This window comes from Pygocentrus nattereri, chromosome 4 (assembly GCF_015220715.1).
Source record: "Pygocentrus nattereri isolate fPygNat1 chromosome 4, fPygNat1.pri, whole genome shotgun sequence".
NCBI classification, from domain to species: Eukaryota; Metazoa; Chordata; class Actinopteri; order Characiformes; family Serrasalmidae; genus Pygocentrus; species Pygocentrus nattereri.
The window spans coordinates 16,380,235-16,396,024 of record NC_051214.1 but is presented as its reverse complement, the minus strand read 5'-3'; the positions used below and the strand labels follow the sequence as shown (position 1 = coordinate 16,396,024).

At 37.3% G+C, this 15,790-nt stretch overlaps 1 protein-coding gene across 21 annotated transcripts in view; it reads left to right on the top strand.

Moving 5' to 3' along the window:
- nrxn3b (neurexin 3b) overlaps window positions 1-15,790 on the top strand; it is a 327,545-nt gene that overhangs the window by 278,607 nt on the left and 33,148 nt on the right. For 16 of the 21 annotated variants that reach the window (XR_005130195.1, XR_005130194.1, XR_001856481.2 and 13 more), the window contains 3 exons: window positions 1,847-2,018; window positions 12,821-12,910; window positions 14,048-14,358. Coding sequence is in view for 18 of the 21 variants with exons in the window: in XM_017681460.2 (XP_017536949.2) it covers window positions 1,847-2,018; window positions 12,821-12,910; window positions 14,048-14,358 (573 nt within the window). In the remaining 3 variants the exon portion in view is untranslated. The remainder of the gene's footprint in view (window positions 1-1,846; window positions 2,019-12,820; window positions 12,911-14,047; window positions 14,359-15,790) is intronic. The other 5 variants (XM_037537691.1, XM_037537684.1, XM_037537683.1 and 2 more) reach the window with 1 other exon arrangement.

Sequence of the window (15,790 nt, the reverse complement as noted above, 5' to 3'; positions counted from 1 at the left end):
GTCACAATGGCCCCCTCTTTCACACAACACCTACAAACCACGCACGGAGCTCAATGTCTCACCAACTCCCAGCCTGATTCTCAGAAGCTCTGTTAAGGGTTAACTGCTTTTAAGGTGGAACTGCACCAAGATAGCACAGAATTTTAAGGTGGAACATCTATTCAAGGTGGAACTAGCATAAAAATAAATTTATGGTGGAACTTCTATTAACATAGCGCTATATTTAAGGTGGAACGGCTATTAACATATAACTAACTTTAAGGTGAAACCTCAACATAGCAAAAAAGTTTAAGGTGGAACTGCTATTAACATCGCACTAAATATGGCACAGTGTTTAAGGTGGAACCTTTTTAAGGAGGCGCAGAACTTAAGGTGGAACTTCAATTCACATAGCACAAAATTAAAGGAGGCACAGAATTTAAGGTGGAACTTTAATTAACAAAGAAACAAAATTAAGGTGGCACAAAGTTTGAGGTGGAACTGCAATGAACCTAGCACTAAATATGGCACAGTATTTAAGGTGGATCCTTTTTAAGGAGGCACACCATTTAAGGTGGAACGTTAATTAACAGAAACAAAATTAAGGTGGCACAGAACTTAAGGTGGAACTTCTTTTAAGGTGGCACAGACTTTAAGGTGGAACTTGAAATGATACAGCACTAAATTTAAGGTGGCATAGAATTTAGGATAGAACGCTCTTTAAGCTAGCACTAAATTTAAGGTGGAACTTCAGTTAGCATAACACAAAATTAAAGGAGGCACACAATTTAAGGTGGAACTTTAATTAACATATCAATGAAATTAAGGTGGCACAGACCTTAGGGTGTAACTTGAAATGACATAGCGCTAAATTTAAGGTGGCGCTGTGTTTAAGGTGGAAGCTTTTTAAGGTGGCACAGACCCTAAGGTTGAACTTTTTGTGAGATGCCACAGACCTTAAGGTTAAACTTGAAATAACATAGCACTAAATTTAAGGTGGCACAGTGTTTAAAGTGGAACTTTAATTAACATAGTGATAAAATTAAGGTGGAATCTTTTTAAATTGGCACTAAATTTAAGGTGGAACTTCAGTTAACATAGCACAAAATTAGAGGAGGCAGAGTAATGTACATGTAATGTACTCATTTAGCGCAGGTCCACGAGATCAAATCCTCCGCGTTACTGACCCGTACTCTTCCATATGTAGTTTTTTCATCCCTCGTTTTTTGTATCGACTTACATAGTATCCGCTGCGCAACTATCCTGCGTTTCCTTCAGTAAAGGCACATTTCTAGTTATTTTCTGTTATTATTTTACTTTCTCTACACCAGTCATAATTACTGTAATACGTAAGAGGCAATGTAGTGACAAACATTTGTCTGTGTGGTGTCATTGCCCATTGTATCACGTTTTGTAGGCTACTTATTGAAAATATTCATAACTCATTCACTAGCTGTACTATATTTCTTTATTACATTACATTACATGCATGTCTGTGAACACCCAACCAAAGCTGAACCCATACTGGAGGGTCATGAAAGTAATGTGAACTATGAGGATGCCAAGACATGCTGTAGATCTTGCACTTGCTCCTCTTTGGCAAAATAGTTTAAATAGGCACAGTTTGAAGTGCATTAATCTTTTCTACTTGTCTGTCCCTCATTCATGCTGGCTGTTCATTTTTATCAAATTAAATTACATAATGCAGCAGGCGTAGCTTCTACAGAATTTTCTTTTGGTCCAATTTATAGGTTCTCTGGAAACATTTCTGAAAGTGACCTTCTATTATGCAAAGTTCAACAAGTGATGGAATTTGCAATTATGTGTGTGCACTTCTCAAGCATCTTTTTGTTTGTGTGTGTTCCAGGAGGAAGGCCATGTAAGTGTGACATTTAACATTGGTACCGTGGACATCACTGTCAAAGAGACCACCACAGCAGTGAATGATGGGAAGTATCACTTGATACGCTTCACTAGGAATGGAGGAAATGCTACACTACAGGTTGACAACTGGCCAGTCAATGAGCATTTTCCATCAGGTAACATCTGCTGTTTACAGACTACAGTGATTGTATTGTTAGTTTGAGTGAAGTGATTTAAAATTTTTTTAATGTCACCTGTTCTTTAATACAACCCCAATTCTGAAGATGTTGGGATGTTGTATAAAACATAAATAAAAACAGAATATGTTTGATTTGCAAATCCTTTTCAACCTATATTCAATTGAATACACTACAAAGACAAGATATTTAATGTTCAAATGGATTAACCTCATGGTTTTTTCAAATGTTCACTTATTTTGAATTTGATGCCCACAACACATTCCAAAGAAGTTGGGACAGGGGCAACAAAAGACCGGAAAGTTGAGGAATGCTCAAAAAACACCTGTTTGGAACATTCCACGGTGAACAGGTTAATTGGAAACAGGTGACTATCATGATTGGATATAAAGGGAGCATCCCTGAAGGACTCAGTCATTCACAAGCAAGGATGGGGCAAGGTTCACCACTTTGTGAACAACTGCGTGAGCAAATAGTCCAACAGTTTTAGAACAACATTTCTCAACTGCAATTGGAATTTAGGGATTTCATCATCTACAGTCCATAACATCATCAAAAGGTTCAGAGAATCTGGAGAAATCTCTGCAAGTAAGCGGCAAGACAGAAAACCAACATTGAATGCCCGTGACCTTTGATCCCTCAGGTGGCACTGCATTAAAAACTGACATCATTCTGTAACGCATATTACCACATGGGCTCAGGAACACTTCAGAAAACCACTGTCAGTGAACACAGTTCGTAGCTCCATCTACAAGTGCAAGTTAAAACTCTGCCATGCAAAACAAAAGCCATATATCAACAACACCCAGAAATGCCGCCGGCTTCTCTAGGCCCAAGCTCATCTGAGATGGACTGACGCAGAGTGGAAAAGTGTCCTATGGTCTGACGAGTCCACATTTCAAATTGTTTTTGAAAATCATGGATGTCGTGTCGGAGGAGGGGCCAAAGAGGAATAGGACTGTCCAGATTGTTATCAGCGTAAAGATCAAAAGCCAGCATCTCTGATGGTATGGGGGTGTGTTAGTCCCCATGGCATGGGTAACTTGCACATCTGTGAAGGCACCATTAATGCTGAAAGGTACATACAAGTTTTGGAGCAACATATGCTGCCATCCAAGCAACGTCTTTTTGAAGGACGTCCCTGCTTATTTCAGCAAGACAATGCCAAGCCACATTCTGCACAGGTTACAACAGCATGGCTTTGTAGTAAAAGAGTGCGGGTACTAGACTGGCCTGCCTGCAGTCCAGACCCGTCTCTCATTGAAAATGTGTGGTGCATTATGTAGCACAAAATACAACAGCGGAGACCCCGGACTGTTGAGCAACTGAAGTTGTGCATCAAGCAAGAATGGGAAAGAATTCCACTTACGAAGCTTCAACAATTAGTGTCCTCAGTTCCCAAATGTTTATTGAGTGTTATTAAAAGGAAAGGTAATGTAACACAGTGGTAAACATGCCCCTGTCCCAACTTCTTTGGAACGTGTTGCGGGCATCAAATTCAAAATGAGTAAATATTTGCAAAAACAATGAAGTTTATCCATTTGAACATTAAATGTCTTTGTAGTTTATTCAATTGAATATAGGTTGAAAAGGATTTGCAAATCATCGTATTCTGTTTTTATTTATGTTTTATACAACGTCCCAACTTCATTGGAATTGGGGTTGTACATTACTAGTGGTGTAAGACAAGGAACAACACTTGATCCTCACATTGTTTTTTATTAGTCACTTATTTGGAGAATTTACATTCATACTGAGTTTTGGCCCATGTCGATATCTATGTATTCATAGATAATGTAGGCGCAAAATTAACGTGTTATACTGCCAAATAATACCAGAGTAAATTTACTTTCTTTTTAGTGTGATCATAAAATGACACCCCAGGTTTGTTTACTACTTTTTTATGACAATTCTACAGCATTTTTATTGTTTAAAAGATGTACCCATTTATGGCACCTCTATGCCAGTTGCATAAATAGGACGCAAAAAAAACATGTATATAGACCACAATGTTACAGTAACGAAATATGTCTTCTGCATTTGGCCACAAGTTAACATATATCACATCTTATGACCTCCATATAACAATACAGCTTCTCTGACCACCTTCTGCAAATCATTCTTCTTCTTAGGCATATAGTAAGAGAAAAAGTGACCCCAAAATTCTAAAATGAGTTGCAAACCACTCTAACTGTAAATGAGAAGTTTTGTCATGCAGTTACAAATGTTTGCATATCTTTCTTCTTTAAACGATGGCTGTGCACACAACTGTAGCCTGATGGGTTAGCCTTACTTGAGTCTACATATTCTTCCAGTGTAATCCAAATTTCTGTGCAACATAGAGTATAAAACTCTGATCCATAATACTTTCATTTACAGTGATTGCTTTAGATGTGGGGGATTTGACATTCAGCAGTCTTAGATTTATATCAAAGGTGCTGTGATTGCAAATTAGCCGTTTCATATTGAACATGTTGCTAGAACACACTTTCTGAGTTCTTCTGAAATTTTGTTTGTTTTGTTTTGACGTAACAGCTTGGCTTTAGTTCTGGTATGTCAATGAATATCTACCTAACACTGACAACTATCATAGACACTACATTCAGCAGTACAGGATCAGAATTGGGTCAGGTTTAATTTATCTGATTTGCTGATCAGTTAATTAGATCCTCTCTGAACTGGATTCACTAGATCAGTTTAGGACATCAATAACAATAATATCAAACAAGTCACAAAAATTAATATTTTTAAATGTACTCTTATGGACTCTTCCCTGCATAAGCCATGTCTGTGTTTTCATATTTTGCTGTTTAACCACCTGTCAGGGAACCTCACCCAACCATAACCAAAACCTAACCCTGGCCTTAATCCTAGCCCTAACCTTAGCCTCAACCCAAAACTTAATCCTAACCTTCACATGTTTTTGACGTGTTACTGAGAGTCCGTTGTTTGTTTCATCAAAAAAGGACCACTCAAAATAGTGTCTCCACTGATGAAGGTATTAGCAGTGAAAGTAAGATTAGCACTGAGACATTCCATCAGCTGTTTTTCAGAGGAATGAATATTCATAGTGCTTGTTCTGAGGTTTAAGCTGGCAGGGTGGAAGTTACAGTAGACACTGAGGCATTTCCAAGTGTCGGGCCTCCAAGTACTGTGTATACTACTCCCAGGTTGAGTGAGAGAGCTGTGACAGGCCAATACAAATTGGCTTATTAAATACAGGCAAGGTGTCTCGCCAGCATTGCTTCGTTGAGAAACATTTTGCAACTCCACAGTGAGTTAATTTGGATTTTCTGTCCTTTTTGATGTCTGTGTTGCACCACTGCCCTCTGTGCAGTAAAAATGCAAAAAAAAGAGAGTGAAATGCTCATTTTTGACCATAATGTTAATTAGTGTAGCAGCTCACACACGCAAAGCTCGGTTTTATGCTTCAACTCATATATGGTTTGTTGTGCAGTCTATGGTCATAGTTCAAACAGTATATGAGTTACATTTTAACTTGCAGAGCATTGAGGGATCAAACTGTTCTTGCTTTGTCTAGTAAAAGATGTGTTCTGAGATTTGTTTCTTGGAATGAGGGATCATGTCTAAATGAAATGACTTGTGGTCATTTGTAAGTTTCATGCTTTTCTGTGTTTGATGCCTAGTCGGCCCATATTCTCTGTGTTTTGACCTGAGAGATGTTTGCATTTGTTCTTGAGCAGGAGGTTTGTAGTTTTTCTAGTTTTGCAAAGACTGCTTATCTCTTATTTTTCTAAGTAGTAGACCATTGTCTCTCTAGTAACTTCAGAATCACTAATTCTAACTTTGAACAACACTTTTTAACATTGTAACAAATACAGATTATATAGTGAATTTTAAAAGATTAACATTATTGTCCCAGTACTTAACAACACACTGTGCTTTGAGCCAACCAGCCACCAGCCAAGCTGCATCACCCATTTTTGATCTATACTCAGCACTGGTATTATTAGCACAGGCTGAGTGTCATTGTAATTGACTGATCAAGACTGGCTGGAGCAAGATTTCAGTAAGTATAATCCAAAGCTCTAAAAGTTGTAATAGCTATTAAAGGCAAGAGGGTTGTCATGTCTCTATTGATATGTACACTTATGTCTCCACAGCTGTGTTTAGTAAGGATTAAATTATATGTTCGGTGATTCCCTTTCATCCCTTTCATTTTTCTCTGTCACCTTGCAGGGCATTAAATGGTTGTAATTTGACATTTATTGATTTTGGTTGCTTACTTAGAGGCAGCATCTTCTCTTGAGTAAATCTGGGTTAGGATGCAGACTCATTGGCTGGGTAGGCTTGATGTTTGACTTTAAATTCTACCACTTGCCCCAGTCCATTTGATAAGTTGTAAGCGAATTTGTAACTGTTCTGTTTTGCCACAGTATAGTAATGTGTTAGCTTCCTATGATTTGCTTACTGCTATTACTCTATATAAATAACATCAATAGTATGATGACATACACATAGATATGTACATTTTTCTAAGATAACAGTCTCAACCCTGGTCCTAGAGGCCCACAGCACTGTACATTTTAGAGTTATCCCTGCTCCAGCCCACCTGACCCAACTCATCAGCTAAAGAACAGTCCCTTACTCAGTTGATGTGGAGTGTTACAGCAGGAAAAGCATTAAAATGTATCAGGCAATGGGGCCTCTGGAATCAGGATTAAAATCACTGCTCCACCATTGGGATCACATCAAATAGCAAGCTAACTGAACAAATGGTATTATCTTACTAAATTAGCCTGAGAACCTAAAGGATTTGTCAGGGTAGCAGTGACGCATGTGCCAGAAAAATCTCAACATTTATTTCTTGAATGCTTCTGGGATATATAGGTTGTTTTTGATGACTTTGGCAAGTAGAAAATAAAGCAAGACATTGTGTGAATTCAAAGCTGCAAGAGAATTGTCCATCACTGTGAGCTCACTGTTCTTTCCAGGCCTACGTATCTATCCATACTGCAGAGTGTTCTCCTTTCAAGGTATTCTTTCTGCTTCATTCTCTCCATACACACACACAGACCCTCTCTGGAGCTCCTTGACTGTCTGCGTCCAGCTCTGACTGGGCTGGATATTGCACATGAAGTTAGTTCAGGTCAGTTCTGATGCCGTTTGTCTGTTCTCACTAGAGTAAGCATCAGTGTTGCAGAGATTTGTGACTAATTAATTAGCATAACATTTTAGCGCTCCCTGTATAACCCTCCTACAGAGGCTTTGATTACTTGCACATAAATCTTAATATATCAAAATCTTCTTTGGTTTTAAGCAGTGGTGAACCAAGACATTAGCTATGTTTTCATGCAAAGATTTTCCCCAATTCAACTGAACTTATTAAAATTATAAATTAGGGCCTAGGTGTTTATATGCACACTCCTCAACAATCTTATGAAAATCTCCCTTTGTATGCACGCATGTAATCAGATTCAAAATTATGCACATACGTACCATTGTAGACATTAGCATGGCAATGAGCATCACATCGCTTATTAATGAAGGGTTGAGAGGAAGACGTCATGTCCAAAATTCTGTGACACACATGCTGAATGTCCCACCACTGATTAAATGAAACCTCTGGAAGAAAGTGTGCAGTACAGTTATAAAGTAGCAGTAAAATACAGTTTACCATCTTACTAACTATTTCCTCTGCAGACAAGTTTCTGGTTCATAATGTTAAACAATATAAACTTTTGTTGTGACACAAATGCCCATGTGCAGAACATATTTAAACTTTCTGGTGGGGTAATGTAATCAGATATAGGATTTTACATAGCGTAATTCCTCTGTTTAACTGATTATTTAGAGGGTTACCCACCTTGTTCAATTAGATAGAAATTCTACTTGGAATGGCCTCAATCTGACTAGTCTATTACGACTTGTAATCTGATTGGGCATCAGTCAGATCATTAACGAATCATCATGCTACATAAAAACATGACTTATTAGGGCTAGACTTTCAGTTTCCTCCATTGGACCATTATTTGTCCAGTTTTCCCAGCACTCATTTTTTGCATTTTACTACTACACAGTCTTCAAAATGCGAGACTGCTGTGGGAAACACTTGGACTGGCACTGGAATGATTTTTTAACTTATTTGATTGTGAAAGAAAAAGAATTAGTTCAATAACACGGCTGATTTATGACATTATTTTTGTAAACTGGATTTTGTTCACTAATTTTTATTATAAGAAGGCAATGAAAAGTCTTTATTGAATTCCCAGTCTAAATGCATTTAATTATCTTAAGTTATGAAGTTGTTAATTTTTCAGATGATATTTCAGAGTAGGTTAAATGGATGATAATACACTTGTATTAGGACAGTAAACAATAGTTTAGTAATAAGTATATAACTCATTATAACCTGTAGACCACCAAAACTGTTACCAATAAGCAGTGTTTAGAGCTTTCATCTTTGAGAGAGAGGTGACAAAGCTTCAGTCTTGCTTAGATCTGATCTGTCCATCCTTCCAATGTGAGAAGACAACTCTGCACTGGGGGTCTGAAATGATGTATAGCTGTCAAGTTGTTAAAAGAAACCAAGAAAAAGGGGAGAAAAAACTGCAAATTGAAAAAAAGAACTACTGGTCTTCTGAACAATGTTCAGAACAATGGACTGACCACTACAGCGTCCAGCACTTAACATCCTTGAATGTGTTGTGATTACTAGGATCATGAAAAATAGAAAATAGAACCATCCTCTTAGACTTAACTTTGGAGGTGTGGAAATATGTGCTTGTACATTTCTGTGTAAAAAGTCTTTTAGAACAAATGGAAGCTGGAACAAAGATGAAGAATGTAGACACTAAATACTGAAAACATTATATTTTGTTGTTGAGGCTTCTGTGTAATTTTCTTGTTAATATATGTCTTCAGCTTTTTTATTCTTCCCTAACTTCTGTTTAATGGCCACTTTGACTGTAAATTAAATAAATGAAGGGTGGTGTCTGACTTTTACACAGTCATGTACCTCTGTTCTAAACATGTTCATCTCACACAATTGCCTCCATTCGGGACCTGCAAATCTTATTTTAAATGCAGAATCAAATTATTCTGATCCATATTTGTAGTTTTTTCCTTAAAACACAGAGGCTTATTCCACATCTGTGATCTGTGAACACACTGCAATACTATCTCTGTATTTCTTGACACACTGTCATGGCATCTACAGAGATCATAAAGGTCTGTGCCAAATGGGTAAACGCCTGTTTCTACTGTCATGTTTAATTTGGTCTAGAGAAATGTTTAAGTGTGGAACATAGCTTGTAAAACCTGAAGCATAGAGAACTCAATGTTATACATTAAAGTAATTAATACCTGTCTTTATTGTAAATGGTTAATCTTTATGGTTTTTTTTTAGCACTGGCCAAAGAGCACACTTTGTCCTTACTTTACAGACATGGAAGAGCTGGTGGCCACTTTGATAGCCATTTATCTCTGTAATTGGTGGGTAAGCAGCAGTGTACCATTACTGAAGGGAATATTATACAGAAGGGTTGTGCATGAAGACATCCTGAGTAAGAAAAAAGGCTGGCATGGCATCTGATCTCTGGTCCAGACCCTAACAGCTGTCTCCTTTCCTCTGGGCATGGAGGGCTCCATCCTAGGCAGCCCAATTCAGCTTAGGGCATGCACTCATTGCCCATGTGGATCAAAGGCAACAGCAGGCCTGTGAGCTACTTATTAAACCCCCTCCACCAAACTTTGCTCCCCTGTCCAACATACTCTAGCCTGAATGCTTTGATGCCCTGCCTTTTTAAAAGATAGAACAAAACAGAGGAGGGAAATGAATCACTAATGGAGATGAACTTTTGAAGTCATGAAAATCTAAACAATTCAATAGTAAATTAGAATCTAAGCAATCTAGCTTCTGTAACGTTATATGTTCTCATTCTTCAGAATCGTGACATGTACCACACCAGGGCAGGGCAGAGTCTGCGTCTTACATTTTGATTAGAGATTCTATTTAATTAATGGTTTCAAGGTGAAGGTAGGGTTACATCAGGGATCAGCTTTGAGCCCCTTCTTGTTTGCAATGGTGATGGAAAGGTTGACAGATGAGGTCAGGCAGGAGGCTCCATGGACCATGATGTTTGCAGATGACATTGTAATCTGTGGTGAGAGTAGAGAAAAGGTGGAAGAGAATCTGGAGAGGTGGAGGTTTGCACTGATAGAAGGAGAAGAGGTAGACCTCAGAGAAGGTTTATGGATGTAGTGAAGGTGGACATGGATATGGTTGGTGTAAAAGTAGAGGAGGCAGTGGATAGGGCAAGATGGAGGCAGATGATCCGCTGTGGCAACCCCTAAAGGGAGCAGCCGAAAGAAGAAGAAAGAAGTTCTATTTAATTCAGTAAAGAAAACACAGAAATACTATTGCAGCTGTCTAAAGGCTACTGTGCACTGGAGGGGAAAAAGTCACAAGAGTGTAGCTATACCACATAGGAAGTGTCACAGCACTAATAAGCACTAAGCTTAAGCTTTATGAATGTAGTTAATATTGAAACTGTCAACATAATAGATTGATTCTTTTTTTTAAATAAACTCTTAACAAACTCAGTTTTCCAATTGAAAGCCAAGGTTAAGATGTGACTAGGCTACTAACTTCAGCTGAGGTAACAGAAAATTAGCATTTGTTTATTTTTCTCTTTCTCTATGTAAACATTTCTAGCCACATCACCTGTTATGTTTTTTGTGGCCTGGTTCTAAATTTAATTTATGCAATAATAGGTAACAGAGAGATGCTGGAAATGACTGTCTAGTGGTGCACATGGACACAGAAAGTTGGATGAAGTGATGGTGTCCTTTATTAAAAACAATGGCTCAGAATGCTTGGACATTGTGTGCTTCCTGCCAGATGTCTTCAGTGTGTGGGAGCATCATTTCTTTTTGCAGAACTAGCAATAAAACCTTTAAAGGTTTAGAAGTGCCTTGTAATTGAAGCATAGTCTCTGACTGTATTCCACGTCCAATTCTCCTTCCTTTTGTTTCATAGTGAAGTATGAAATGATGCATGCCAAATGTCTGCAATATCATTCTGTCTGCAAATAATCACAAACACTGACATGACTGTCTGTTGCTGGGAGTCCAGGGGGTATTCGGAATGGCATACTACATACTGCTTGTATATATACTTTATACTGTATACTACTCTTCATGGTTGTATACAGTATAGTATCCAGTATACAACTAAAACTGTGTGCCATTGCACAGTGCAGGGATATGACTAGACTGCCATAATGTGGGCCTGTTATGTCCTCCTAAAACGATCATGTTGCATTTTGGGATGCAGTATTTTATCGGTATTTTACTAGAGTAGTACATCATCCATGTATCTTTGATGTATTGGGAAATTCATATTGGTCACATACTGCAAACTGCTTTTTTAATACTATTTTTGAGCACAATCTGTTTACACAGCATGAGAGCATAAAGAGAGCATATCTGGCCCTCCCTCTCCCCTGATCACTCACAATGATGCTAGCCAATGCAAAAGTCTGTTAGCTGATGTAATAGAATTGGCAGTTAGCATTCTCCTCCAGGCGTTTTAAGTTGCCCATTGATGTTTGCGGCAGTTTGGTAAGATGTTGTGGCTGGCTTCACATGTCTTAGAGGAAGTATGTAGTAGCCCTCACTCTCTGGCTTGGAAGCATTGTTGGATAGAAAGAGACATAGCAATGTGGTAGGAATTGGACATGACTCAAATTAGAGAATTGGGTTTAAAAAAAAAACCTTCTCCAATGTGACTCCACAGGAAAACATGGCAACGCACTCAATAGCTCAATATTAAGAATACAGCTAAATAACAGGAGCAGAAAGGACAGTTCCAACTATCATGCTAACACCATATGTAGCCAAAAAATTAAGTGCAAAGTGTAAAGTATAAGTAAAATAATAATGGAATTCATTACCAAGAATGACCAATTATTATTTGCTGTTGAGGATGATTTTGTGGCACATACTGTAGCCCATACTGTAATTGTGTTAGTATTTTAGCTTTTATTTGTTGTCAGCTTTTTTGATTTTCTGCCAAGACTTTTGATTTCAGCCAAGGATTTCACATTTCATTTCCGAACATCAGTAAAGCAAACAAAGAAAAATAACTATAGATTGCTACATGGAAAATTGTGGGCAGTGGATTGAAAAGAATAATGAAAGTTTACTTTTTGATATTTTGCTGTTAAAATGGAATTAAAATGGGATGTACTGGCTGCCCTTGTCCCTGTGGAATAGTGGCAGCCAAGAGTGCCTTAATCCTAAACTACACATGTAATAATCTTATGGTACACACATAAAGATCTCATCTGTATGCAGTGTTCTCATTACATCTGTGTCATCAGAGGACTTATCACCCAGCAGTCATCCGTCTCCTGTGTGTTATATATTATAGTTACTGCTCTCTACTTTCCAAAGTGTTGGTAAAGTGACTTGTTCCTTGTCTCTTAAAATGCATCATTAATGTATTTGACTTTCTATGCTTTTATATTATTATTGCTATTATAATGTTATGAGGAACATATAATGTGTTTAACCATGCTTGGGAAGATTCACCCTGTTTGTGAAAGACATTATTTATACAGTAATGCTGCAAGTGTTTCTTGTAAAGTGTACAAGTGTTTTTATTGTACAGAAATAGTGAAGTAATCAAAAACACAAACTGAATCATAATAACACCTAACCGATCTTAAACATGGCTAAACATTCACTTAAACAGTATTTAAATGTGAAATGTGCAAGGAATGTTAAGATGCTGTTCAAACTTTCAAACTTTAAAGGCAACAGTGACATTGAACGCTTTCAAATGGCTAATAAGAAAATCCCGTTCAAATATACCCGGCCGGTCGAAGATTGGCTACATGAGAAAGGTAACCTTCACAAGACCTTAATGAATTCTTCTTAATTTTTGTTTTCATTTGTTTTCCTTGTCAAATTGTTTTGTCATTGTTATACAAAGAATTGGCCTGACAAGCCTTAAAACCCTTAATGAACCATAAATTGTTTAATTTATTTCCCCCTCCTTTTTGTGTTATCTCCATTAAATCATGTTGAACCATTCACCAGTTAAAGGGACTGGTAATTAATAATAAAAAATGTCAACTGATCTAAGAAAAAAAATGAACCATTTGGAAATAAGTCCTATTAAAGCCAATGTACTGCATTAAAGTAAAAATGATAACAAGCATACTTATTGAGCATCTTTTGTAATAACGTTGGAATGGTTCATTTAAGTGCATACAAGCATGGTTACATGCAGTTAATTATAGAATCAAATATTAAAACTTCATTGTCGACCCAATCTCTGTACACAACAAAAGTGGTCCTAATTCATTTTAATGCCACAGTCATGGACATTTTTGTTGTGTTTCAATGTCATCTTTTAATTGGTTTCTCTTTGAGGAGATAATGTAAACGTCTCTTTATAGCCAGATTTTCAAACAATGCTGGGGTGGAGTATAACAAGTAGTTAAATCTAGCCTTTAATTCCTTACAATAATATGAATATAAAATGGTTTTAAAGGTCATTGCCTAAACCTCATAAGATGATTATAAAGTCCCTTTAACACTGGTTAAAGCCTCTCCAAAATCCCATTAGTGGTAGTACATGCATGAATCAACATGATATTTCTTTGATGTGTATGAGATGATGATATTTTTTCCCTCCCAGTCATTTCATGCCCAGTAGAATATAATTGTGATTTTTTTTAGCTGTGCTAACTATAGTGATGTGGATTTTTTTAAATGTTTTTTCCCCTTTTCCATTTGAGTAGCATCGTTTGCCAGTAATCTACGCTCAGAGAACTCATGAAAGCATAAATTTGGCATTTGGAAATTGATATAAACAGAGTATACAACATATTAAGAATGTCTGCCTTATATGTGTGTATAATTTATTAGTCATAATGATTATTGTTATTTAGTAGAACTTGGACAGTGTAGAGTGAAATGTTATAAAGTTAGGAATGATGGATGTGACTGCGGTTCTGCTTCAATTTTGTCTATAGGACGGCAACTCACCATCTTCAATACCCAAGCCACGATCTCAATAGGTGGAAACGATCGTAAACGTCCATTTCAAGGCCAGCTTTCTGGCCTGTACTACAATGGGCTAAAGGTTCTTAACATGGCCGCTGAGGGTCATGCCAACATAAAGGTGAATGGCAGCGTGCGGCTGGTGGGAGACGTACCTACCAGTCGGAGCCCTTCCCGGACTACCACCTCCATGCCCCCTGAGATGTCCACCACTTTCATAGAGACCACTACAACCCTGTCCACAACGACAACCCGAAAACAGCGCTCCCCACCCACTATCCAGGTAAAACAGATTGTAAAACATTTTATTTCTAATCTTTTTTTATTTCTAATCTAATTAATGTGACAAGTTCTGATTTGTTTAAACTCTTGTCAAGGGTATTACTTTGTTTTAAAAAGTGTTAATGACAAGGATGAGGACTAGTTGGGGGGGGGGGGATTCAATTAAAATAAAGCTCAAAAAAATCAAGTTATTGAATTCTTTTTAAATTACAATTTGTCCATTTCTTTTAACGACTGGATTTACTAATTACACACACTTTTTTTTCTTTTCTCTTATTTATTGTCTGACAGTGTGTCGTATGTCAGTGTAATGGTGGAGTGGCCAAATACACTTTTAGTCTTCAATTTTAAAAGTTGAGGTGACAAAATCAGACAATGTAGCCTCTTTCTGAAAATTCCCATATTGAAATCAATGGTACTTTAATAATAATACTATAACTACTAAAACTAATAATATAATGAAATAAAATGTTTTTCCCCATTTATAGCTTCTGCTGAGCAATGAGGGGCAAAAGGTCAGGGGAGAGAACCTCCTGCTGTGAAAACAATTTACAGCTCTTCACAAAGATAAAAAAAACTCTAAAATAAAATTTAAACACAAAACGCTTTTATAAATGACAGACTTAACAGACGTCCTTGCAGGGATACAGGGATAAAAATTCAATTTGCTTCTGGTTTTATAAATCATGCACATTTCCATTGAAATATATTCCATCAACATTAATAAGAGAAAAACGTTTATCAATACTCTGAAAAGGTGGTGGGGACTGCAGTGTCCCCAGGGTAAACTTCACCTATGAGTTTTATATTAATAAATTTGCATTTGCATCAGTGTTTAGAATATTGTTTGAGGTACAACTTATTACTGCTAAAATGACTGAATATTTCTTGATTTTGAGTTGTTCAGACACTAATTACCTTTCAGAAAAACTGCACTTGTGTCATTAGAAGCTGTTTTCTATTTTTAGAACCACTTACAAGGTAATCTTTTTCAAGTACTTAATCTATTTGAAATTTTCTTAAGCTACATTCAAATTACTTGTGCCATGGAGAAACAGCAAAGAACCCCATGGAGCCTTTGGTAAACCTCTAATGCTGCTCCATGGCACTCCAACAAGTACTTTCAAAAATGGTCATGACCAGAAATGTGACCAAGCCCATGTGTATCTGGTAGCCCACGGTGTCAGTTTGTGAGAACAAAAAGAGCTTTCGTGTATAGAAAAAAATGTCCAATGGCTTGTTGTGTCTGCATGTGTGTGTGTCATGTGTGTCAGTCCAGACAGTACGTGCTTAAAGCATCTTGACAAAATGCTTTCTTTAACACAGTCTGTCTGGGGGACAGATAATATCCTTGTCCTGTCAAGAAAGTAATCACACTGAACATTTAATTGACGCTAGAGGACAAATTGAAGCAGCGGATATGTTATTAAAGC